Source organism: Bos mutus, chromosome 12, assembly GCF_027580195.1.
Source record: "Bos mutus isolate GX-2022 chromosome 12, NWIPB_WYAK_1.1, whole genome shotgun sequence".
Lineage (NCBI taxonomy): Eukaryota > Metazoa > Chordata > Mammalia > Artiodactyla > Bovidae > Bos > Bos mutus.
Window position 1 is genome coordinate 34076533 of NC_091628.1, and position 26098 is coordinate 34102630.

The following is a 26098-nucleotide window of genomic DNA, read 5'->3' on the forward strand; positions in this document are numbered from 1 at the left end:
CCATGTAGCTAATAGGGGCTCTCAAAATTCTAATCTTTGAGACATTATTAGTATTATGACTTTCCTTCTCCTTCTGCTTTAAACTGTTTCCATGCCCTTTCCAACAGAGTTTGTGTGAATGAGATTCTTTGTTAAGAGACCATTACATGTTCTAAGTCGGCTTCATTTCCCAAGAGTGAATTAGAAACGTGCACTGTTATACCTGTCAACCCTGAGTGATGATAGCTCAGAAATTTTTATGATGGTTATTGTACTTATTTTTAGAGTAGAACACAAGCACCTCATGAATCAAATTCACTAATAACTGTCAAGGCTCTGAGAGCAATGTTCTTTTCATTTCCTGTCAAGGATCCAGGCAGCCTTACTGTGTAATTTCTACTCTATAAATGCATTCAGTAACGTTCCCTTACAGAGCTGAGAGCAGAGGAGATGCATGCTTCTGTCTGTATTGCAAAGGATTCTTCCCATAATCTCCTAGACTGTGTGGTTTTTGTTTAGTTACTCAGTTGTGTCCAACTCTTTGCGACCCCATGGACTGTAGCCTACCAGGCTCCTCTGTTCATGGGATTCTCCAGGCAAAAATACTGGAGTGGGCTGACATTTCCTCTCCGAAGGATCTTCCCCATCCAGGAATTGAACCTGTGCCTCCTGTATTGGCAGGCGGATTCTTTACCACTGAGCCACCAGGGAAGCTAGACTATATCACAGGTATAAATTGTGCCAGCAGCGATTCCTTCTCGTTGGCCCCCAAAGAGGACCTCAGTTTTGCCTTCATGCCTGCAGAGGGCGTGATGATGCAGCAAACTCAGAAGCTGAACTATTTTGTAACCTCTGCATTATAGGGAGCCCTTAGAAAGGGGGCCTACCACAGATCACTTTCAGATCTAAGTCCGCCTCACCCGTCCCTGGGTAGCCAGAGAGTGAGACTGCCTCACTTTTTCTGGATCCAGGCTTGAATGGAGACCTCAGGGCCAATCTGTCTTCCAGAGGTCCTGTTTGTTGATGACCACTTGCTCATTTGCATATTCCTAAAAGGAGTCCGTGTAGCAGTTGTAAGGAAATGGGACTCAGTGCTAGCCAAGGGAAGAGTCCTGCCTTTGCTATAGGTTGTGTTATCCATCAAGGCCTGAGCCAGTCTGGGCTTCACTTCTGCCTGGATGATAAGATGACCAGTAATTCCTTACACCAAGCACCCCGTTCTGCCATACTGATAGTTTAGGACACCCCCCTCCTCCTCAAAAGAGGGATTTGCTGTGGTCAAAGGGTTCTTTGTGTTAAAGGTGGGGACTTCATTTTCTGTTTAACAAAATTAGTAATAATTTTTAAAAAGCCATTAAAGTATTTTATTCCTGAGCACATATTAATTAAATATATTCAGGAGTTAGTTTCTGACTTATTTACTTCCCAGGGTAATTTTTGACCATTATACAATTTCACGTTTATATTTGCTGTTCTTAGTTTATGGCACTTAGTTTCTACCCACAAGGGATCACTGAAGAGAGAAAGCAGGACATGAGTAGTTAATAGTGCGTGCATGTGGATAATGCTACAGATTTTCTTTAAGATGTTTATTACATTTTTAGGTTGCATTCATTTCTGCAAAATTCTCGTGTAACACATCAAGTGTCCTCTTATACGTGCTTGTTAAAGTAAATGACGAACAGAGAAAAGACTGATTTTGCCCAATTTACGTGGTGTATGCTGATAATCTTCAGCATATCTTCTTCGTTACTTGCAGAGAAGTACTTGTAAAATATAACATGAAACCTTCTCTTTTATTTTGTCATTTAGAAGCAAAGTACAAGCAAAATGAAGCAAACAAAACAAACCAGAAAGCACCTTGCTTTAAAATGCAGCAATTTCACTCTTTCTAGGTTAGAAGCAGTATTTGTCAATCTTATATAGCCACAATAAAACTAAGTATCAGCCTTTACTATGTTTTAATGTACACTGGGTTATTTTCTTAGTTTATTGATAGTATGGTTCCACTTGGGGGCTTCCTAGGTGGAGCTAGTAGTCAAGAACCTGCCTGCCAATGCAGGAGACACAAGAGATGTGGGTTCAATCCCTGGGTCCAGAAGATCCCCTGGAGGAGGGCATGGCAACCCACTCGAGTATTCTTGCCTGGAGAATCCTGTGGACAGAGGAGCCTGGAGGGCTACAGTCCGTGGGGTCACCAAGAGTTGGACATGACTGAAGCAACTTAGTACGTAGTATATATGATTCCACTTACATGTTTAAAGCTAGCTTGAGCTACAGTTATTGTTGAACTTTAAAGGATTGAAAGCTGTACATTTTATGATATTTAAAATGCTTATTATCATGCAGTTTTAAATAAAGGAGAATAACTTCTTAGAATCATTTAGAAATAAAAGTGACAATCTTTGAAAAACTGCACACAGTGGAACAAGACTGTGTCCCAAAATCACCTCCATAGCGTTGTATTCCTGCCACCTAGTGGTAAACATTGTTGTAACAACGATGACCAGGGGAATGAAACTGAAATTGTTACGTGCTTGAAAAATGCGGTTGAGCGTTTAATACCTGTTCCCTTATAAGGGAGCAGGCACAGGGTGTAGTGTGGTTGCTGGTGTCCCTGCAGAGTCACCCAGTAGCTCACTGGATGAATTTGGGGCCCTGTCCTTGGTTCTGCAGAAAGGATGCCCTCGTTCCTGGTGGTGCTGAGTGTGCCACAGATGAACTCTTTCAAGTGATGAGAATCCATTGTAATTCCTTTACGGGGAGCTTCAGGCTTTTAGTTTGCCATTTGAAAGATGCCCAGCATTGGGCAGACCCTTAAACACCTTAAGGGTAGAGCACAGGAGAGCTCCCTCTATCTTGGAGGTCTGTAAGAACCAAGGAAATTACGTGGTAAACGCTCGGCCCCGTGCTTCCCAGCAGCCGTCGCGGTCTGCTGTTCACTCTCCTTTTGTGATTTCTCCATCCTAGATTGACCTGACTCCTTCAAACAGGGGCCAGGTAAGGTCAGTGTTTTCTGGAACTGATTTTGACACCCACCGTGTTACACCCTTATGGATCAAATTGCCAAGTCCCCCATCCAGACACTCAGATGTAGCTCTGAGGAACCGTGGGCGATGTCGGGGAGACAATCGACGACCTAAGATGTATCTAAGTCATAGTAGAATACGCTGAGTGAATTAAACCCCACAACAGGGGAAAAACCGTGATGCTAAGGGATTTTACAAGGGTTGTAGTTCTTACCCATGCACCAAATCCAGGCAGGCTTAATAGGGTGATCAAATCTGGTTTGAAGAAGGTGAGATTTCTGCTGGTAGTTATGGAGTGCAAGTGGAGCGGTTCAGCGGTCAGAGGCACAGAAGTTTTACGTGATTTCACAGAACAGGACACAACAGTTTGATTTGGTGTCAGGGAACCATCCTGGTCAAGCTGAAATCATTAGGTTCAGGCTGTGGATTCTTGGATTCCACATAAAGAATCTGTATGTTACTTGATAAGCACTGAGGGATCAGAGATGTCTTTGAATAGAGAAGGGCCAAGCTCAGAACTGTGTGTTTGAGAAGTTAATCCACCATCTCTAAAAAAGAGAACTGGGAAGAAAGATGACCAGAGAGAAAGCTATTGGAATTTATTGCCAGAGAGATCTCGGAGGTAACAGGGCACTGAAGCGTTGGGAGGAGATCCAGGACAAGAGGAAGGACAGAGAGTGAAACAACAGACGCAATGACAAAGACCCAGCATGGCCAAACATAACCAAACACATAAATATTCTTTCAAAAGATGCCACAGTGCCTGAAATACACTCATAGTACCTTAAGATTGCTCAGCTTAATATCTTTATTATTAATATCATTAGCATATATTGTTTTATATTTTAAACGTATATGGTTTTAATATTAGTATCATTAGCATATAGCATTTATGTTTATGTATTATACATTATAAATAAAATTTTGTTTTGTCATATTATTTACCATATAATTAAAACGATAGTATTATTTATTATTGATATTATTACTACTAATAACAAAGCATAAACATTAGCTGTTATCAGATTCATTGTTAGTTAAAATTGCTGCCTTCAGTCAGGCTCTTCAGTACAGACCAGTTAAACTCTGCAAATCACTTTCCACCTTCCAGTCAGAGTTTCTCTGAGTCTGGAATGGGCCCAGCCAGGCTGCACAGTAAGGGCACAGACCCAGGCTGCACAGTAAGGGCCCAGCCAGGCTGCACAGTAAGGGCACAGACCCAGGCTGCACAGTAAGGGCACAGACCCAGGCTGCACAGTAAGGGCCCAGCCAGGCTGCACAGTAAGGGCACAGACCCAGGCTGCACAGTAAGGGCCCAGCCAGGCTGCACAGCGCCTCAGCTGGAGCTCGTGCCTCAGAGCTGTGACCTGGACCTGGAACGGGGCCCGCGGGGGAATAGCTCAGGCACTGAGGGTAGACACCTGCTGTCTCAGCCAGGCTTGTCGCAGGCCTGATGTCCTGTAGGTTAGGTTTGGGCGTTTTTCTTCCAGCTCTGTCGAGCTAACTCCTGGTTCAGGAAGGAGAGGCGTTAACTCCTGAAAGAGTTAAGCATGACTTATAACCCTGGTGTTTCCACTGGACTCTGTTATCAACTGGACATGAACCTCTGTAGAATACAAACACCAGTTCCCAGAATGGCTTTAAAACCTTTCAAGCCAGAAGGAACGGTGGTATAAAGCATTTGGTCTAAAATATGTTGACCATCAATGGCTACTCCTGCTTTGAGGGGTGGGGGTGGTGGCTGGAATTTTACCAGCTCACATTGGAACTCTTAAAATGTCATTGACTCATCCAACTAAAAGTATGCATAGCAACCTCTGTTTATCTGATTTGTTCAGTTAATAAAGGTCCTTCTCAGCCGCCCCCTCAAGGTCAGCATTCTGGGGTTTGCTTTAGACACGTAAACTGAGGCCCGGAGAGGGTACCGTCCCCTCCCAAGCCCCGTGGCTGGGCCTGGAGCTGGGCCTGGAGCTGGGCCTCCAGCAGGACCGGAGCCTGGGGAGCTTCTGCTGGGACCCGCATGCAAGCACATTCTGACCATTTCTGGTTTCCCAGTCTTTGGTGCAATCCTTTCATCTTCCTTATCTGTAAAACAGAATTTAAAGTATCCACTGTATGGCTTTTAGGATTAAATGAGATGGGATCAGTGAAGGCCAGTTTTGAGATGCTGGCGTCATCGCTGTCTGCACGCTTCCTCACCGTTTTCTCTTGTCCCCACATCCCGCATTCTTGCCACGGAGCATGGACCACCTCCTACCTCCGTGGGTCCTTGCCCAGAGAAGAGTCCTTCCTCTTGATTTCCTGGGTAGAGTTGGCAGCTTGGGGTGGGCTGGGCCGCTCACTGAGGACCTTCATTCCATCCCTCCCCTGGCAGTTTGTGTGCGTCACTCGATGGTACAGGAGAGGAAGCTGTGTGGACAGTGGTGGGCCTTGGCTCAGAGGCCAGAGCCCCGCTGTGTCCGGAAGGTCAGAGCTTCGGGTGTGGTGGGCGGCCCTTGGACACAGTGTGTGACTGATCCACTCCCTGATATACGACATAAAAGTGTCATATGTTTACTTACAGCACGGTTCCACTGCACATCTGGATTTGTTCTTTCTGAGGCATAAATTATTCATCTAACACTGCAAGTTTTGAATTAAGCACACTGGAGATCTTTTGCAGCACCCACGTTAGAGTCTCTGGAAACACCAGGTGCCGCTCCTGGTCGTGCCTTCCCTCCCGGGGTTCCTGTACCCACAGCCCCAGACTCTTACCCAGGGTGTTCTTGGTGAACAGCCGTCTCATCAGGCTCGGGTTTACTTGACCAGTCAAGTTCACTGGCTGGACTGTTGTCCCTTTAAAGGAGGGGTGACTGATCTAGTCATCATCAGTGAGAGCTGCCGAAAAGAAAGAATCCCAGGAAAGTCGTGTCCTTCTTTTTCTGACACCCTCCCCTCCCCGAGTTCTTTTTATAAAGTCATGTCTGGGTGTAGGGTGAGAACTGCTCCCTTGACACCCAGAACTGCTCACTTATTTGCTCCTTTATCCCCATTCGTCCCTCAATCGTTCATGAAGGTTTCTAACTACTGATTTCCCAGGCTGCAGACTTTGGGGATGTGATGATAGCATCACATCATTTGGAAAGAATGTAAGTAGCTGCTTTCATGAGACACCCAGATAAATAAATCAAGCCTATAAAAATATAGCAGTGGTTTTAACAGAGCCACAGAAAACAGAACTTAGAGCCCAGGGGAATTTATGAGGTTTTCTTGCAGGAAGTGATACTTCAATTGAATGTCGAAGGATGAAATTTCCAGGTGGACAGGGGCAAAAAGGTATAGTGGAGGGAGCAGCCGTTCTCTCATCTCCAATTGCATCAGATAACATGTGGCAAACAGTGGGTTGTTTGGTGTGGCTGGTGAAGCTGGAGCTGGCAAGGCACATAGGGTGAGGTTTTGAACCGCCAGCCATGATCTGATGTGTGTCTTAGTGAGAGTCTTAGGAGAGTCTTAGCCATGCTCCTCTTAGGATGGAGAGTGGATTAGAGACACGGAAGAGAGTTACTGCTTCTACGAGAGCCGTGGACAGATTCCTTCTGAGACTGAATGATGGCAGAATGTAGTCATCATGTGGATGGAGGTGGCTGGAGAGGGAGGGGGAGGAGTTAGGGGTGTCTGAGATCTCCTCAACTGAAACACAGAGGCAGGCATGTTTATGAAGATGGTGTTCTGCGTGCTAATCCAGAAAACCTTGGTTTCCTGGATTCTACAGGCATTCGGGGCTGTTGAGTGGCATGACTGTACTGCTAACTGTGGCTTGAAGTACACTGATGCTGGGAACACAGACACCATCCTTCATCACCCTCCCCAGAGAGTAAGCCGAGCCCTGCCTCCCTGCCTCCTTCCCTGCATCCTGGTTCCTCTCCTTCTCTATACAGAGGAGCTCAGACGGCATCAACAAGGTCTCCTGCCCAAGAAGGTTTAGAAGAACAATAGGCTTCTGTCATATTGAGCTCTAAAACACGGTTCTTGATTTTGGAACATTTTTGTTGTTGTTCAGTCATGTCCAACTCTTTGTTGTTCATTTTGTTGTTTTTGTTGTTTAGTCACTCAGTTGTGTCCAACTCTTTGTGACCTCATGGACTGCAGCACACCAGGCTTCCCTGGAGTTTGCTCAGACTCACGTCCATCGAGTCAGTGATGCCATCCAACCATCTCATCCTCTGTCGCACTCTTCTCCTCCAGCCCTCAATCTTTCCCAGCATCAGGGCCTTTTCCAGTGAGTCAGCTCTGTATTGTGCTGCTGTTGATTCTGAGATGGTAGGACAGGTGGGGGTGGGGTGGGGTGTTAAGTCCCCCAAATGGAATTCCTCTGAATGATTATTATGAAGGCAGGGGAGGGGAGACCTCAAGAGTCCATATTTCTCATAGTTATCAGTAAGGGTCTTTTTATGCTCAGAGAACTGTGTGATGGGTAGTAAATTGAGTCCACGTGAATGTTAATATTTGCATTTTTAATGAATTACCTATTCTGCCCATCAAACAAGTTACAAAGGCCATAGGCTCATAGACTCTTTTCAGCACATTTAATCATCAGTTTTACACCTGTCAGGACAACTGAAGTCTGTAACACCAGCACTGCACTCTCCAGGGAGAGAGCAAGCATTAATTGCTCATGTGTTTCTCTTTTGAGGGCTTCCCAAGTGGCTCAGTGGTATAGAACCCACCTGCCAATACAGGAGATGCAGGTTTGATTCCTGGATGGGGAAGATTCCCAGGAGAAGGAAATGGCAACCCACTCCAGTGTTCTTGCCATGGACAGAGGAGCCTGGCAGGTGCAGTCCATGGGGTTGCAGAGAGTTGGACACAACTGAGCACACACACACAGAGCCAGCAGTATTTCTCTTTTGATTCCATATCCAGCTTTCTTCCCACAGCCGAGGGAAAGCACTTAAAGCTGTGCCGGGAAGCAAGGGTTAACGAGGCCACACACACGTCTGTGTACAGACGTTGATGACGGGTGTGAATTGGCAGGTCTAGGTCAGGCTTTCTGAGCCCTGGGTAGTTCTGCGCTGAGCTGCTGGACTGTGAGAAGGTAGACCAGGTGGGGCTCCAGCCCGGCCACCTACACTCAAAGAGAGTGTTTCTAAAGCAAGGGAACACTCTTGGAGAACTTGGATGTGGTTACCTGCTGTTTTTCAGAGCACCTGGGGGCCACTGCCTGCGGCAGAGTTGGGGTAGGTCTTGGCTCTCTGGTGTCTGTAGTTCTAGGAAGAGTCGCAATCAAAGCTGTGTCCCCTGGATGGCCGTACTTTAGAAGCACGTAAAGTTTGATCAATGATTCAGTTTTAGAATTTGCGGGACACTTCACATGTCTTGCAAGGAATATGTCTTTTGGCAAAGCCTCGCTGTTCAGATGTGAGCTTCAGTCTGAGGGGTTTTCCCCCATCTGTCCCTCTCTCCTTCTGGACTTCTGCTTTGAGTAAAGTGTACATTTTGGTTTTATGTATTACAATTCTGCTCCACGTAGAAGGCGAGCTCTCTCCTTTCCTGTCTCTGGCGAGGCTGCATGGTGTCAAAGCACAGCCACAGCTGGTTCTCCCCGAGCTGCCCCGTGGGCATGAGCTTAAAGGAGCCAGCGTCTCATTTCCTGCCTCTGCACACCTTCCTTTCACCCGCCCCCATCACTTCCTGGAGCATGTTTGCTCTCAGAAGGATTTGTTACCTGATCATCTAAGACAGCTGCTGATTTTCCTAAACCCATCTGTCTGTCTCTGTTTTTTTCTTTTCTGTATCAATGAGGAAAGCAGGTTGCATAAGTGAAAAACAAACAAACAAACAAAAAACCCAACAACTGCATGTCGATTTGTGATCAGTTTATTGTCTGCAATTTTTTTGTACTTCTATTTTTGCTAGCATGCTGTTTCTGAACCTTTTTATCACAGGATGATGATAGAAATGAGTTTATTCTCACCGTGTGCTTAAGTTGTCTGTGCTGTTTGGTTTAGTAAATGAATTAAACAACCCATAATAGCCTGTTTTTTATATGTATATACTGCAAAAAAAAATAACAATAATACAAACTTTTCCCCAGTTATTCTATTTTCCCATGGTGTCAGAGGAAAATGTTTTAATACACCCTCTTATGTTTTTTTTGGTATGCAAATTAAACTGACAAAAGTTGACTTTTGTTCATGTGAGTAAGTGGGAGTTCACAGAAAACTGACTGCAGGAAGTGGTTAGGGCATCTTAACAGGGGAAAGAGGTAGGAAAAGCCATTGTGGAAAATGAGTGACTTTTAGGAAAGATGAGGGCCCTGTAGAACAGGTGGGAGACAGGCTAGTTTTGTGCCAGTGTCTGTTTAGCTGAGGCTTCTCCTCTCAGTGATAAGAGTCAGTCTTCCCTGGTTGGAAGGAAAAGAATACCTTTTCCTTGCAAGGAAGAGAAGGGATTTATGACAACTGAGTTCTGCTTTCAGGTAAAAGGAAAGCCTGTTCTTACAGCTTTTGAGTTACAGCTTTTTTTTTTTTTTTTTGAGTTTGCAGCTCAAAGTGGTGTTTATTCGCCATGGTGTGTTCTGGACCCTGTCCATGGTGACTTGAATTGGACATAGACATCCAGGCTGTAAAAATCGAACTGGCAGGTCAGAAGGGAGTGGAATTTGCTAGAGCCCACTGCCTTCTGAGCAGAGGTGACTTGGTATATCTGGAGAAAGAAATGGCAGCCTACTCTAGTATTCTTGCCTGGGAAATCCCATGGACAAAGGAGCCTGGTGGGCTACCATCCACGGGGTCGCAAAGAGTCAGACACGACTGAGGGACTAAAAAACAACGACTTGGCATATGGGCGCCTCATGGTGTAGTGGGGACAGGTTACAAGGCCCACACCTGGTGTCTGTTACTGCTGACTGGCTGCATGGCCCTGAGCAAGTCACCAGACTTCCCTGGGTCTCAGATTAAAAGTACATGACCTGCATTTCAGGTCTCAGTTGCCACTGATTGGCGAGAGGCGGGGCTCGTTGGGCCAGTCCTCAGGGCAGGGCTCTGGGGGTTTGGGGGTGGGGAGACAACCAGAGTGGCTGCTCTGCCTGCCCTGCCGTCTCATGACTTGCCTGGTTGTTCCAGCCCTCCCTGGGTGGGGTTCTGTTTTATTTTCAAGTCTTTGTTACACAGTGTCTCAGGACGGAGGGGCTGAAGACACTAGGCTCCTAGGGACCGCTGCTTGCTCTGAGCCCAGATATGGAAGGTCTGTGGGCTGAGCCCTCGTGATTGTTCTTCCGTGAGGCTCTTTGAGAGCAGTGACTCACCAGGGCTGAGGTGGGTGGGCACCCTGATCCCCACGGTTGCACTTTGTCCTCCCAGGACCCAGACGGGAGCAGTGGCTGAAGCCTGGGGCCACAAGCTAACCCTAGGCCAGGCGGACTAGACAGAAGTCTTCCCACTCCCCCACACCTTCGGGGTTCTCCTAGTCCATGGCATTGCCTCTGAAACAGTCACTTGAGAACTTGGGAAGTGTCATCAAATTCCGGGCGGCAGACTCTCCACCTGTGGGGTTGTCTGGTCTGGAATCTGAGATCCTGAGAGGTTAGTGGTGACTCGTTCAGGCACACCCAGCTGGTTAGTAGGCTGATCTGGTTTAGTGCTTGCCCCATCAGACCAAGTCCCCGAGTGTTGGGCCAAGCAGCAGCCCAGACTCAGTCCCCTTAAGACACATTGTCTGTGAACCTGCTGAGAGAGGGAGCCTTGGATAGCAAATGCAGCCTCCGGGCCATTTCTCCCACAGGCCTGCGTTACCTGAGCTTTATTATTTATCTATTTTATATATAGTAGCGTATATATGGGCTTCCCTGGTGGCTCAGTGGTAAAGACTCTGTCTGCAATGCAGGAGACCCGGGTTCCATCTCTGAGTCGGGAAGATCCCCTGGAGGAGGGCATGGCAACTCACTCCAGTATTCTTGCCTGGAGAATCTCATGGACAGAGGAGCCTGGCAGGCTGTAGTCCATGGGGTCACACAGAATTGGACACGACTGAAGTGACTGACGTGAGTCTGAGTGAACTCCGGGAGTTGGTGATGGACAGGGAGGCCTGGCCTGCTGCGATTCATGGGTCGCAAAGAGTCGGACACGACTGAGCGACTGAACTGAACTGAAGTGAAGTGACTGAGCAGCAGCAGCGGCAGTGTATATCTGTCAGTCACAATCTCCCGACTTATCCCTCTCTCCCCTTACGTCCTGGTAACCATAAGTTTGTTTTCTACATCTGTCACTCTTATTTCTCTTTGGTAGGTAACTTCACTTGTACCCTTTTTTCAAATTCCACATATAAGTGATACCATATGATACTTGTCTTTCTGTGTTTGACTGACTTCACTTACGATAATCTCTAGGTCCATCCATGTTGCGGCAAATGGCATTATTTCATTCTTTTTAAGGCTGAGTAATACTCCGTTGTATTAATGTATATGTACTACATCTTCTTTATCCATTCCTCTGTTGATGGACATTAGGGTTGTTTCCATGTCTTGGCTATTGTAAATAGTGCTTCAGTGAATATTGGGGAGAAAGTATCTTTTTGAATTATAGTTTTGTCTGGATATGTGCTCAGGAGTGGGATTGCTGGATCATATGGCAGCCCTGTTTTTAGTTTATTAAGGAACCTCCATACTGTTCTGCATAGTGACTTCACCAAGTTACATTCCCACCAACAGTGTAGGAGGGTTCCTTTTTCTCTACACCTTCTCCGGCATTCCTTGTTTGTATATTTCTTGATGCTAGGAATTCTGATTGGTATGAGGTGATACCTCATTTTTGCTTTGGTTTGCATTTCTCTAATAGTGAGTGATGTGGAGCATCCTTTCATGTGCTTTTGGTCTGTCTGTATGTCTTCTTTAGAGAAATGTTTATTTCGCTTTCACCCATCTTTGATTGGGTTTTTTTGCATGGAGCTGAATGAGCTGTTTGTATATTTTGGAGATCAACTCCTCGGTTGCCTCTTTTGCAAATATTTTCTCCCATTCTGAGGGTTGTCTTTTCATTTTCTTTATGGTTTCCTCTGTTGTGTAAGAGTATACTACAAAGCTACCGTAATCAAAGCAGTATGGTACTGGCACAAAGCCAGAAATGTCAATCAACGGAACAGGTTAGAAAGTCCAGAAATAAACCCACATGTCCATGGTCAATTAATCTATGACAAAGGAGGCAAAAACATACACTGGAGAAAAGACCATTTCTTGAATAAGTGGTACTGGGGAAACTGGACAACTACATGTAAAACAATGAAATTAGAACAATCCCTAACATCACACACAAAAATAAACGCAAAATGGATTAAAGACTTAAGTGTTAGGCCGGATATTATAAACCTCTTAGAGGAAAACACAGGCAGAGTACTCTTTGACATAAATTGCAGGAACTCCTTTTTTGATCCACCTTGCTAGACTAATGAAAACAGAAACAAAAATAAACAAATGGGTGCTGATTTTCTTAGTATCTTTTATGATGGTTCATCATGTGTCACAAACATCACTACTGAGATTAGGGTTTTAATTAAGCCTCTGATTAAAGACAGGTTTGCTTCTTCCCATCCATGTTTCAGTCACGTCTTTCTGGGACACAGTCAACTTGGTGGGGAGGGGCGGGGGCTTGTTTTCTTTACCTTCCTGGATATCACCCTTACCTAACTTGTTCGCATTTGAAAAGGTTGTGACCGAGGGGTCCTGGAGGCAGGCTCCCCCACCGGAGGAAGAGAGGACGGAGGCTCAGAGGATCCCCAGGAGGAGACTGGGGTCTGGGAGGAGGTCAAGGCCCCGACCACTCTCTGACTATGGCCAGCTGGTCGCCCGAAGTCTGTCTATCCCAGAAGACTCGATCGCCGTGGACCCCCAGAAAGAGGACGCTGCGGACAGTGACCACCAGCCCAGCGTGGCCCCCACAGACCCTGCAGACCAGACTCCTGCTGGGGGCTATCCCCAGGGGGGCCCAAGAAGACGCCCCATCTCTGTGATCGGTGGGGTCGGCTTCTATGGGAGCAGCCAGACGGAGGAGGGGGAAGCCCTCCTGCCCCAAGTAAGACCAGCCGTGCTGCCCCCAGAGCCTCCTGGCCTCTGTCCTCTCGCTGCAGACTTCCCAGACTTTTCCTTTCTTCTCTCTGCCTCAGGGATGGCGTCATCTGCTCACAGCCTTTCTTCCTGACTCTGAAAACATGCATGAATTAGAACTAACCCACTGACATTTGGATGGCTCTGACTAATCTTCTGTCTTTCTGGGATCTCAGATAATACGTGAAACTGGTTTGCTGTTTGTTCTGAATCATCTGGGGAAAGTAGCCGTGCATATTTAGTGAGCTTCCTCGAAGAAGAAATCTGGAAAGAAAATGCCACTTATCCCTAAAATGGAAAGACAAGAAGAAAATTGATTTTTTTCTAGATGAGAAAGTAATTTTTTCTGCCATTTTATCACTCTTTACATGTCAGTTGTAGCTTTGTAACTGTTTTGACAGTAGATTAAAATCTTAATATTATTTCCTTAGTGCATTTTAGCAATTCAACAAATACTTATCAATTACCCAGAAAGCCCTTTGAGGATACAAACATTTAAATAAAGGCTTCCATTCAGAAGGAGTTTATATTTGGTGAGGTCTTATCCCAGCCATGGTCAAGTGTTCACATGAGTAAGTGCATGCTTCATTTTTCTTTTTTTTAACTTGCTAGTTGATATCATAAATAACTCAGGAAGAAAGTGAAAATGTTAGTAGTCATGTCCTACTCTTTGTGACCCGGTGGGCTGTAGCTCACCAGGCTCCTCTGTCCATGGGATTTTCCAGGCAAGAATACTGGAATGGGTTGCCATTCCCTTCTCCAGTAGATCTTCCCAACTCAGGGATCAAACCCAGGACTCCTGCATTGCAGGCAGATTCTTTACCACCTGAGCCACCAGGAAAGCCCTAAGTAACCCATACATTCTCTTGAAAGGGCAGTAATATATTGGTATTGGATTTTCCGTTTCCATTCTCCCTATAACCCCGGCATAGTGCTTATTTATAGCAAATACCCCCAAAATCTCTTGCTTAATTGAACTAATTTGAATTCAGTTAAGGTGAAAGCAGATTATGTTGAAGAATACTGCAGACTTTTTGTTGTGTTGAGATGCTCTACATGCGAGGAAATAATTCTAAAGGTGGCTGTCCTCACCATGGTATCACGGAAATGATTCTGAATGGAAGCAAATCTCTTCTAATGTGAAACACAGTCTAGGGGCGATCTAAGCACTTAAGACAGTTTTTCACTTCAGAGCATCCAAAAGGAGCATAGTAAGATAACTTTCTGCCCCCAAGCTTGTTTAGGGAACTGGGTAGAGAAATACTGAGAAAGCCTATGGAAGGCACGGACCAACGTGGCCTTCAGTGTCGTTTTAGGGACGACTCATATGGAAGATCCCAGGGGCTATAGATGGTTCTAAATTGGTGGAAAACCACCAACTCTCCTTTTAGACAAAGCTCACTGCCCGGTTAGTTAAGGTGAACAAGAACCGTGCTCCACAGATGCTGGGCCCTGCGTGTGGGTGGGTGTGTGTGTGGGTGGGTGTGTGTGTGGTGTGTGTGTGTGTTGTGTGTGTGTGTGTTGTGTGTGTGTGTGTTGTGTGTGTGTGTTGGGGGGGCTGTGGGAAGGAGCTGTCACGGGCCTCAGTCACTGGCACCGCCTCGGCTTCCCTGGGGGTGCTGCTGCACGTGTGTGGGTGGGGGCCGTCACTTCCTCCACTGTGGTCATTCCTGAGTGTCCCCACGCGTGTGTCCTGACAGGTGGCTGAAAACCTGGCACCCTGGGGGTCTGCACTGGGTTTCCGCGTCTGAGGAAGGCTGCCCTTGAGCCTGTGCAGCCGTGACCTGGGGCTTCGAGGCTCCCAGCCCCACTTCCTGCCTCTCCTCACTGCCCCTCCTTTCCTCTGCAGCCCGCCGCCCGGCCGCCCGTGCCTGCACACCAGGTGCCGCCCTACAGGGCGGTGTCAGCCCGGCTGCGGCCCTGCGCCTTCTCCCAGAGCACCCCCATTGGGCTGGACCGTGTGGGACGCCGGCGACACCTGAGAGCGTCCAACGGTGAGTCTCACAGTCCCCCCTGGGCAGGTCCGTCTCCAGGAGGCAGGTGTGGAATCGTTCCTCAATCTGGGAACCCAATCTGTTGCGCCTGTCTGGCCTGCCCTGGGCCCAGGGTGGGGAGGGCCCACTGGGTGGCAGAGCCACCCTTGCAGGGGTAGGCCTGGCACCCCTGTCCAGAGAAGGTGCCCTACGGACTCTGTGTCGTCCCAGTGACCTTGACCTTGAGAAGTCTGGGTCCCAGGTTCCTGCTGTGGTGATCTGACCATGAATGGGCTCCTGGGAAACTGTCTTACCCCTCTGAAAGCTCTTCCTGAGAGTTTGAGATTCACCCATACTGTGTATCTAATAGATGGTATATGCATGGAAGACTTTATCTAATAGAGCCATGCATATGCCAGCCTGGGACTTACCCAGTGAACACTTGCCGACCTGACTTTAGGTTCCTGAGCACGAACACTGATGTTTGAGCCAGCCCGCTGGCTGGACAGTGGCCTGGCTGGCTCACGGGCAGGGATAGGACGGGCAATTTTGTGGGGCAGACGCCCTCCCGTGTGCTCTGAGGATTAATTCATCTGATCTCAACTCTGTGCTGGGCGGATGCTCTTGTAATCCTCGCTTTACAGATCAGAAACCCCAAGTGTAAATAGATAAACCACCCAGGAAGTGGCAGAGAAGGGACTTGAATCTACAATCAGGTAGAATTTTCACTGCGGGCCCATGTTTTTAACCACTGAGCTGTGCTGACTCTAAATAGAGACAGTAGACGGCTAGCCACCGGAGAGCTTCAGTGCTGACTTTTTCTGTCTTGGCTTTGAGGACGAGCCTTGCACGTGAGCGTGAGTGAGGGACGGGGCTCTCAGGGCCTCACCAGCTGGTGGGTACGCCCTCCATGTGACAGTGGTGACCGGAGCCACAAGAAGGGACAGGATTTAAAGCGTGTTGTTTCTGGAGACTTGAAGGAGGGTATTGCTCGGTGTCACTTAGATTTCAGGGAGTGGGAGGAGGAGGGACCAGGGCGCATGAAGAAGTGACCCAGAAATGGTTGTCCTGGGAGTGTGTCCTGGGACGTCTCTGCCTGGGGCTGAGCGATCGGCCTGAACATATGGCTGAGGAATTGTCCCCTCCTTTCCTACCATCGGGTGGCCTGATTTCTACCCCAGGAGGAACCCAGTCTGAACTCTCATCAGACAGGGCAACAAGAAAGAAGAATTGGAGGCGGCTGGGGGCCGAGGAAGTTTTCGAGCATCTCTTGATTTGTGTCCTCTCGGACGAGCAGGTGGGGCCCTGGGATCGCGCCCCAACCCTCATCCCAGGGCCCCTGCCTCTCCTTGGGCCAGGCTTCCATCCACACTGGTTCTGAGCGCCTATTCCTGTTCGGTTCTTGCTGCTGTTTCCCTGTGAACTTCCCTGTGGTTACTGGAATAAAGTCCCAGCTTCGTAAGGAGTTCGCAGGCTCTGCTGCCTGCCTGCCTGCCGTCTGCGCCTCTCCTGTCTCCCGCCCGCTCTCCTACCCACCACCCGGCTCACACCCTTACTCTGCCCAGAACCTCCTTCCTTCCCTTTACACATGGCAGCATTTGTTCCGCCCAGAACTCAAACCCACTGCCCTGGGGACCCCGGTGACAAATGCATCGTCAGTCATCCTTCTGCTCAGCAGCCCCTTCTGTCCTACCCAGTTGTCAGCGTCCGGTGATGTATCTCAGGAAAGTTGTTACAAGGAGAGAAAAGGCTCTGAGTGCACGACATCCTTCCCAGCGTTACTTGTGATGGAAAGAAGTTGAAGCAAGTGTCCACTTTCAGTGGAATAGTGAGCCCAGCATCTAAGGGTGACCGCTTCAAAACAGCTTATAGCATTGTCAGGAAAAAGTCTGTAGCAATGAGGAAAGTGACCACTGTAATGTGAGAAAAGTGAGGAAGAAAAGGAAATAAAGTCACACATATATTGTTTTATTTACTAGGGCTGCCGTCACAGAGTACCACAAACTGGGTCCCTTCAGCAGCAGGACAGAATTGTCTCCATTCTGGAGGCTGGAAGCAGGGCAGTTTCCTTCCGAGGCCTGAGATGGGGACCCTCTGCTGTTTCTTGGCTCCTGGCGGCCTCGGGTCCCCTGAGCTCGGCGTCTGGCTGTATCTCCCTGGTCTCTGCCTTCATCTTCATGTGGTGCCCTAAAGAATTAAGGCACTGTCCTAATGCCCACGTGTCAGCTTGATCATTTACAAAGAGCTTGTTTTCAAATAAGGACACACCCTCGCTGGTATGGGGGGTTAGAATTTCAGCATCTTTTGGGGGGTGCACATTCAGCCCATAACAAACCATGACTGCAGCCCTATGCAGCATGCTCACATGCGGCCAAAGGTTTAAAACGAGTGTGCAGAAGTGAAAATACTGTAGTTAGGTGGGTAGGAATGTGGACGGTTTCTCCTCCAACCCTGTACTTACGTGAACAGCTTATTTCTGTGCTTTCTGGAATCATGTTTTGTTTTGTTTTGAGTTTAGTGTTCTTTTGTTGAGAAGTAGCAAAAACTCACCCTGCCTAGCTGGAGCAAAAAGAGACTGTCTTGGGAGGGTGTCAGTGTCCCCAAAATTGATGGGGTGGCTGGAAATGCATCTAGGAAACACCTGGCAGTCGGTGGCCCCTGGGAGCCGAGGAAGACACCGTCCATCTGTCCTTGAGTCACTCACTCAGGAGTCAGAGTCCCAGGAGGGGGGTTCAGCCCCCCCAGCTCAGGTGATGGCTCCACCAACTCGGGGCACGGGCACCGGGAGTAGGATGGGTCCTCCAGGGATGAGGCGGTGAGTGTGTGGATTCCCCGACCGCGGTGGAGGAAGGTCGTTCCTCCAGGGAAATCATTCATTCATTCAGTGTCTGCCAAGGGCCTGCCATGTGCTGGGAGCACAGTGAAGCCCTTTTCATCTCACAGGTCCTTGTGCGGGGATGATGAGTTAACAAGGAGCTGTAACACCGAGGGGGCACCGTGAAGAAAGGTGAAGCAGGGGGAGGGTGTTGTTTGTGGGGAGGAGGTGGTGCATGCAGCTTGCAGGATTTTAGTTCCCTGACCAGGCACTGAACCCAGGCCCTCAGCAGTGAAAGTGCCAAGTCCTAACCACTGGACCGCCAGGGAATTCCCAGACATTCGTTTTTTAAAAGGACATGGCACACCAATTTCATGTCTAATGAGAACCCTCTCAGTCTTTCCCTGGAAGCAGCCCAGAGGCTCATCAGTCACTGCTGGTGTCTCCACGTCCAGGGCCTCTGACCAGGTGCCTCCCTCCTGCAGGCCCACCGCTGTTTGTGCCCAGAAGTAAATTTAAGCAACACACGCATCTCACAGTGGAAAGATGTGGGAGGAGAAGAGACAGAAAACACGAAGACATCACACGTGCACATGCCCGATACCGGGAAAGGGCGTACCTCCCCTCTGCAGCTGGCTGTGGGGCGCACGTGCTGTCTCTCCTTCTGCAAGTCTGGTCCCCGCACACTCCAGACCCCCTGCTCCTCACAGCACCTGGTGCTTATCTGTGCCCGCTAAGGTGCTCCAAGCCTGTTCTCCAAGATTCTGAGCTTGCTTCCAGTCATCACGGTCTCCTTTATTCCCCTCTTAGTTGAAAACCTGTCAGTCTACAAAAAAAGAAAGAAAAACATGTGGAGCATCTGCTCTGAGCCAGGCACCACTGTCTCTGTTGGGGTAAAGCAGAGAGTAAAGCATCGCAAAGCATGTATGTTCCCGCATTTAAACAGAGGCAGTGAGTGGATACGCAGGGCTCCCTTGGGTACTAGCGAGCCTTCTGGGGAAGGGGAAGGTGGGAGTGGGGGAGGGCGACCTCGTGTCTCTGAGGAGGTGACCTTGGAGCCGAGACTTGGAAGATGAGCAGGGAGTGAAGATCTGAGGGAGCAGAGGTTCTAGTCAAAGGAGCATCGAATGCCCAGGTCAGGCAGAAGCTCAGTGTGTCTGAGGTTCAGCGAGAAGGCTGGGTGCCTGGAGCTCAGAATCTGGGGCAGGGGAGGCCGGGGCAGCCCAGAGGCTGGAGAAAGTCTGCACAGAAAGGGCATCGCAGGTTTCGAGGAGTCAGGGTTGTTCCAAGTGAAGTGGAAGCCATTGCCAGCTAGGCATCAGAGAGCAAGGCCACTGGGGAGTGAGGCCAGAGGAAGGAGGCTGATTGGAGGTTGCCGCATTTGTCCAATGGGGAAATGCTGGTGGCAGGGACCGCAGAGGACACCACGTTCTCCCCGGGTGCTCATTCCTCATGCACGAGGAGGCTCAGCAGCGGCCCGGGCTCAGAGCCAGTGGCACCAGGGCTGGGATGCTGCTAGGAGCCCCTCCTGAGAGGGGAGGAGATTCAGCTTTGACAGAGCAGAGTTACTGGGTGGAAAGAAAACACTTTGCAAGTGTATTATTAAGTGATCGTTGAACCCGCGTGTTGACCCCTTCGTTTATACACTGTGGTGAACAGCACCCGCTCCGGGGAGATTCCAGCAGGACTCTGATAGGCAAGACAAACAAATCCAAATCTAGAATAAGTGTCTCTTCCAGGAAGGACAAACCACCTATTGTGAAAAGGGTCCGCTGTAATCAGCTCCCCACAAGAAGCTGTCTGGGTCCTTCAAGGCACCGTATCATTAACTTTGTTGAGGGGACACCCGTGGTTTAGCCCAGGCTTGGCATCCGTTTCTGCCACCAGGGCCGTTTTATTTTTTGAACCCGCTGAGTCAGCATTAAGATGACCAGGAACAAAGATGGGCATTTGCGGGGTGTACATAATGTCACATGGTTGTTAAACAGCCTCGTTTGCAGTGGATTTCCATGGGACGGGTGGTTTCCTGTGCTGGGGTGTGTTCTGATATGTCCAGTCACATCCTCCCCAGAGCAGTCCAGTAACCCACAGTGTCCTTCCCAAGCTCCTCCAGGGGCTCCTCGGCCAAGCCATTCACTCTGGTCCACATGTGTAACCCGTACTGAGGCCATCTCCTCTCAGTCAGAAATTTCCGACAGAGCATTGCTTAGATGCTGGGGGACCTCCCTTTCCTGGGGGCTCCATCACCAAGGAATTCACAGGAAGGAAGGGTTGTAGAAATGGGACGCCCCCCACCCCCACCCCATGGTCATCTGGCTTCTGCCTCAGGAGGAGGCTCTGAGTCGGAACCAGTTTAGATCTGGGCGTGGGGTGAGATCCCCGGATCCCTGTGGTGGTGGCTCACGTGTGCCTTCTGCCCACTGACTTGGGGATTTCCTGCCCCACGAATCAAGCAGCACCTTCATGGAGTCACTTGTCGGTTTTTTCCCTAGGGACCCTGTGATAAGTTTAGCACAGCCAGAGGTCCGGTGGGAGGGACCATCCCAGTGACCAAGCTGGCCCTGCTGCCCAGGACAGAAATGACATCTGCTCTTCCGTGTGGACTGCCTACCACCACGGGAGTCCTGGATCCCTTGGCCCCTGGCCCACTAATAGAAGCTGCCATGTCCATCATGTGGTTTGGGAAGCCTGGGGGATGGTGAGAATCTGATAGGCCAGCTCCAGCATTCCTGTATCCCAGACCCCTTCTTCTCCGTCTGCCAGGAGCTGGCCCCTCAGCTGCCTCAGGTATGGGCAGCCTGGGGGTCCAGTTCCCCTCCCACTGACATGCTGGAATGCAGCCAGCTCAGGAGCTGTGTGTTGCATGCAGAATCCCTGGTAGATGCCACCCAAATGGACAGATCTGGTTTGATCTGAATTGTGTTTGGTAAATGTAGTGTGTGGACTTGTTTGAATTCTGATACCAACCAACCAGCTATAAAAAGGTCATTTTGAGATGAGGAGGGACATTTTCACATGGACTCAGTATTCAGAGAAGGAATTACTGTCAATTTTGTTCATTATCATGATAATGATAGTGTAGTTATTTTTCAGTCCGTATTCATTTGGGTGCATACTAAATATTTGTTGCGTGAAATGATATATTCGAGATTTGCTTTAAAATATCCAAAAAGACCTAGTTGGAAAAGGTTGATAAAATATTTATCCTTATGGGTTCATCATATAATTTTTCTACTTCTGAGTTTGTTTGCAATTTCCTAGAATAAAACCTTTTAAAAATAGTGAACAGTATATTTCCTCCTCCCTGGTCAGGTGCTCTCAAAAATCTTTAAATCAAGATGTGCCAGGCAAGTAACAATTTCTCAAAATGTAGAGATTTGAACGTAGCAATTTAATTTTTTTGAGAAGTGAAGACCTAATCCTTTTAGGTGAAAGTGAACTCATCCTGCGTTCCCTTCCAGAACATTGCCTTCTCTCTCCCTTTGCTTAGAGCACCGTCTCATCTCCTTCCTGGCTCATGTGTGACACGGAGCAGACCTGGGTCATGTTTGCCCACTGCTCGGGTGTGGCCTTGGATAATAGAATTCCACCGTGAGTCACCGTGGTGCTTTTGTCAAGTTCACGGTTGGGAGGCGGCTGGCCAAACCCTGTGGCTTTATTGGTGATGGGGGCTGTGCCCCTTGGTCATCCTTGGGTCTGAGTAGCCATGCCTGTGCATGCTCACTTTTTCTTAGGGGACCGTCTTCACTGCCATCTGCGTTTTTCCTTTATGATATTTTTCTCTTACATCCAAGGCAGCTTATTCCGCGGCAGCCTGAGTTTCCCAAACTTACTTCTGTTGCTGCCATTCTCCCTCCAGTAACTGCTCCACCTGTTCTGGGCAGAAGTCCAGTTTGATCGCCCTTCAGAATTCTTATTCTCGTGTCTACGCACGCTTCTCTTTCTACCCACCCTGCCTGTCGAGTTCAGATGCGCTTTCTCCTGTGAGGCAAACCAAGTGATATCTGAACTGTTCCCCAGGAAGGAGAACAACAGAGGAGAGAAAATGGCCAGGTTAAGTACAATGATAACTAATTATAAAAAGTGGAGAAAAGCATGAGTTGACTTGATTGGACTTTCTATGGCTTAAAATATTTTGAAATTTATTCAAATTATTGCTTGATTTGATTTGATCTTCATACCTTAATTTCTTATGAATGTAATATGGTCACTTCACAAGGTAAGAAAGAGGATGACATTAAATCAGGGTAGCTATCTATTGAGCCGGGCCAAAATCCATCTTCAGTAGAATGATGTCATCATTTAAGCTGTTAACAAGGGAGTCCTGAAGCTCAAACTCATAACCACCCATGTACATTCTTCATGTGGAAAAAACCAAAGAATCCAGTCCTTAAAAGCTTGATATATAGAGTGATATGTATATATATATATATATATATATATTTATATAAAACATTGTGTTCTACAAAAGAATAACCCAAATTATGCAACAGGCCACGTATCTGTGAAGCACATCAGACCTAGCCAGGGGTTGGTGAGAGAGGAGCTATTTTGAAAAAACGTACTCTGAGGTTTTAAAAATTCCCAGTTCCGCTGTCAGTAAGAAAGCAAGGAAAAATACTACAGACCGCAGGGCAATTGATCAGGGCCTACAACAAAAATATAAATCTAGAGATAAGAGTGGGGATTAAGAATTTACAAAGTAAGGTACTTGGTGGTGAGAAGTCCAAGATGCTCCATTTTTCCTTTTGTGGAGAACACACAGAGGCCCTTCGTAGACCGGTAGAGCGGGGTCCAACTCCGAAGGGGTGTGGCCTGGACCGCCCCCAGGGGTCCCGCCCCCACAGCAGGGTTGCCCTTGTGGTCTGCGGGGTCCGCGGAGGAGGGCGCACCGGGGCTGGTCCACTCAGCTCGCCCTGAGACCAGGGTGCTCTGCGGGGTGGGCTAGAGGCCCTGACAACCTGCCATGAGACTTCCGGGGGAAGCCGCTGGAGAACCGGGGCTCCTCCCAAACCCCAGCCGCTCGCCCCCTGTCCTGGTGCGCTGTGCTGGAGGGCCTGCGGTCCCGCGCGCGGGATGCTGGTGTTGCCCTGCGGTCCTGCGCGTGGGATGCTGTTGTTGCCCTGCGGTCCCGCGCTCGGGATGCTGGTGTTGCCCTGCGGTCCTGCGCGCAGGATGCTGCGCGGCCGGCGAGGGGGCGGGGGGGCGGGGTTGCGTGCGCTCCCCCAACTGTCGCCCCCTCCCCACCAGGCTTTCCTCGGGTGAACGTTCCCCACAGTTTCAGGGCTGGTGTGTCCGCTGGGAGAGGCGTGTGCCCAGAGGCCCCCACCCCTGAAGCCCAGCACTTTCAAGGAGCGGTTGGGGTGACCCCTCGGGGACATTGTTCCCTCCGCAACTTCCCGTTCTCGCAGCTGATTTTGGGCCGGGGTGCACTGATACCTCAGACCCGGAGACCTTGTGTAGCTTAGTGTGGGTTCTAGAAGCCAGCTTACCTAGCCCCCTTATGAAGTCGATGAGCTTAATCCTATCCGGAAATGACGCGGGGCATGCCACTAGGAGATAAAGAGTGGCTTTTCAGGATGTGAGCAGGGTGCCCGAAACCTTTTCGAGCTGAGTTTTTACTTCGCCCTTGGGTTAGGAGGCACCTCGTTTGTATGGGTGCATAGAGCACAGTTACATGCTGCCGTGCATAACATGTGTGTGTACACAGGTCCCTTGTGATAAGAGGGGCCCTGGGGTGCAGGCTGGCGGGTTCCAGGAAGCCAGATGCCAAGCTCACAGAACCCCCCAGCGGGTGTGCGGACCCGGAAAGCCACGGCAGTGCTCAAGGAGGTGAGTGTAACCACAGGGCAGCAGATTCCATCCAGGGAGTCCCAGGCTTTCCTGGGAAAGCCACAGCAAAGCTGAGATTGAAGGCTGAGCGGAACTTAGGTGGAGTCTGTTGCTGGAGAAGGTGTGTTTGTTCTAGGCTGGGAAGCAGCCAGTACAGAGGGTGGGGGCGGGAGGAGGAGAGCCTGCTTGAGAAGCCCAGGGTCAGGTCGCCCCTCAGAAGCTTTCTTAACCCAACCATGTGCTTAACCCAACCAAAGGGAAGTGTCCTCGATGCAGGTGGTGCTCGCTCCTGCCCAGGGCTCACTTGGGATGGCTGGGGGGTGGGGGGGATGACACAGCACCCACCACTGCTCTCATGGGTGGGTCGTGTCCTTACCCGGAGTCAGGGGCATGGCTGCAGCCTGGCTCTGGCAGCTGTGGTCATTACTGCTATCATGGAGCTTGTCTAGCTCCATAAGCAAATGAAATTGTAAATGAGAGACTCAGAAGAGACTCACATTTAAGAAAACTGAACTCTTGATAAAGATTAATTGCTAAAAAATTATTTCAGTCAGATAAGAATTGAGTGTACAATGTGGGAAAACTGGGAACTCTGAGCTCAGAATGCTTCTGGTTATCACTTAAGAGCATCCAGAACTGGCCATCACAGTTGATAAATCGTGGTCTCACATGCAGAATCCCCGTCCCGTGATGACATGTGAGAGAGACCTCTGGTCCTTGGGGATGACACTGATGAGGCAGCTGCACCTTTGTATGTAGAAGTAGAAGGGTTCAGGGCGTGATGCAGATGTATTGGGTCTGCCGTGGGTCTTTCAGGCAGCTTGACCACACTTAGTGGCTGTAGCGGGGTAAGCTGCGGGTCTGTACCAGGGATCAGACCACTCCAGGTGGGAGGGAACAGCCTGCTCAGGGCCTTCCTCAGGGCCTATCCTGGAAGAGCCAGGAGCCACAGGAGGGTTTTAAGTGGTTCACTTTGCATTCGGTGACTTTCTAGCTAAATTGTGGACCTGCTTGGGGACAGAGCAGACAACCAGCGGACAGAGCCCTTAACAAGGAGCATGATGGTTCTCTTGGAAAAGCAAAGACCTGAAAGTCCAGCCATTGTCTGGATGTTTGGGGGGCAGACCCTCCAAGGGGAGTATAGGAGAAAAGCACACGAGTGCGGGGCTTGGGACTGTTCCAGGCCTTGGAGCTGGAGGCACTGGTGGGACAGCTGGGTGGAGATCTCATCACGCGGCCTGCACTATGCGGTCTGATGAGGACGGAGGCCCAGGCTCGAGGGGAGTTTGGGGAGGAGTGGTCCACACATGGCTGGTTGTTCTCCAGGCCAGTGAGGGAGAGGTACCAGCAGTGTGTGTGTGGAGTGAGAAGAGGGGGTACCACCGGGGGTAGCCCGTGAAGGAAAAGAAATCCACAGTGAAGATAGAAATGGAATGGCCAGACAGGTGAGTGGTGTCCAGTTGTCCAAGGATGCTGAGCCCTGGGAGGCAGTGCTTACTGTGTCACCTGTGGCAGGGGTCAAGTTGAGTGCTCTGAGCCATTTCCATGGATCCAGCGGCAATTAGGAACTTGCTGGGGTTTTTTTTTTTTTGGTTGTGCCGGGTCTTCGTTGCTGTGCAGGCTTTACTTACGGTGCATGGGCTTCTCATTGCTGTGGCTTTCCTTGTTGCAGCTCCCAGGCTCTAGAGCACAGGCTCAATAGTTGTGGCGCTCAGGCTTAGTTGCTCCATGGTGTGTGGGATCTTCCAGGATCAGGGATTGAACTCATGTCTCCTGCATTGGCAGGTGGGTTCTTTACCACTGAGCCACCAGGGAAACCCACAGACTTGGTGGTTTTGAGAAAAACAGTTTTGGTTCAGTGGGAAGGCAGAGCCAGGATGCACAGAGGGTGTCTGCAAGGTTGTGGGGAAAAGTCCACACCTTGTGTGTGAGTGTGGAGGGGTTCTATCTGTTTGGTTTATCCGTGTTGGTTTTCTAATTTGATAGCTGAATATTTCCTCTAAATGTTAGGACTAGTTAAAAACTGTTTCGCTATCATATTAAAAATTATCTTGGCTTTATGTTACCATATGTGAAAGTTCATCAATAGGACCATATCAATGTTTATTAAATATTTTTGAAATAGTCACATTAAATATACACCAGAAAGTTCCATTCCTTGGTTTAGAGTTCTGATGTAATGCCCCAACATTAAGAAAGTGGGGGCAATTTAATCATTAGTTGCTCAGTCGTGTCCAACTCTGTGCGATCCCATGGCTTATAGCCTGACAGGCTCCTCTCTCCATGGGATTCTCCAGACAAAAGTACTGGAGTGGGTAGCCATTCCCTTTTCCAGGGGATCTTCCCAACCTAGGGATCGAACTGGGGTTCTCTTGCATTGCAGGCAGATTCTCTA

The 26098-nt window shown here is 49.0% G+C and overlaps 1 protein-coding gene across 4 annotated transcripts in view; it reads left to right on the forward strand.

Annotated features, from left to right (window-relative positions):
• Positions 1–26098, forward strand: part of SPATA13 (spermatogenesis associated 13) — a 233486-nt gene that overhangs the window by 175318 nt on the left and 32070 nt on the right. For all 4 annotated transcript variants that reach the window (XM_070380509.1, XM_070380510.1, XM_070380511.1 and 1 more), the window contains 2 exons: positions 12686–13051; positions 14933–15077. In XM_070380509.1, coding sequence (XP_070236610.1) covers positions 12686–13051; positions 14933–15077 — 511 coding nt within the window. The remainder of the gene's footprint in view (positions 1–12685; positions 13052–14932; positions 15078–26098) is intronic.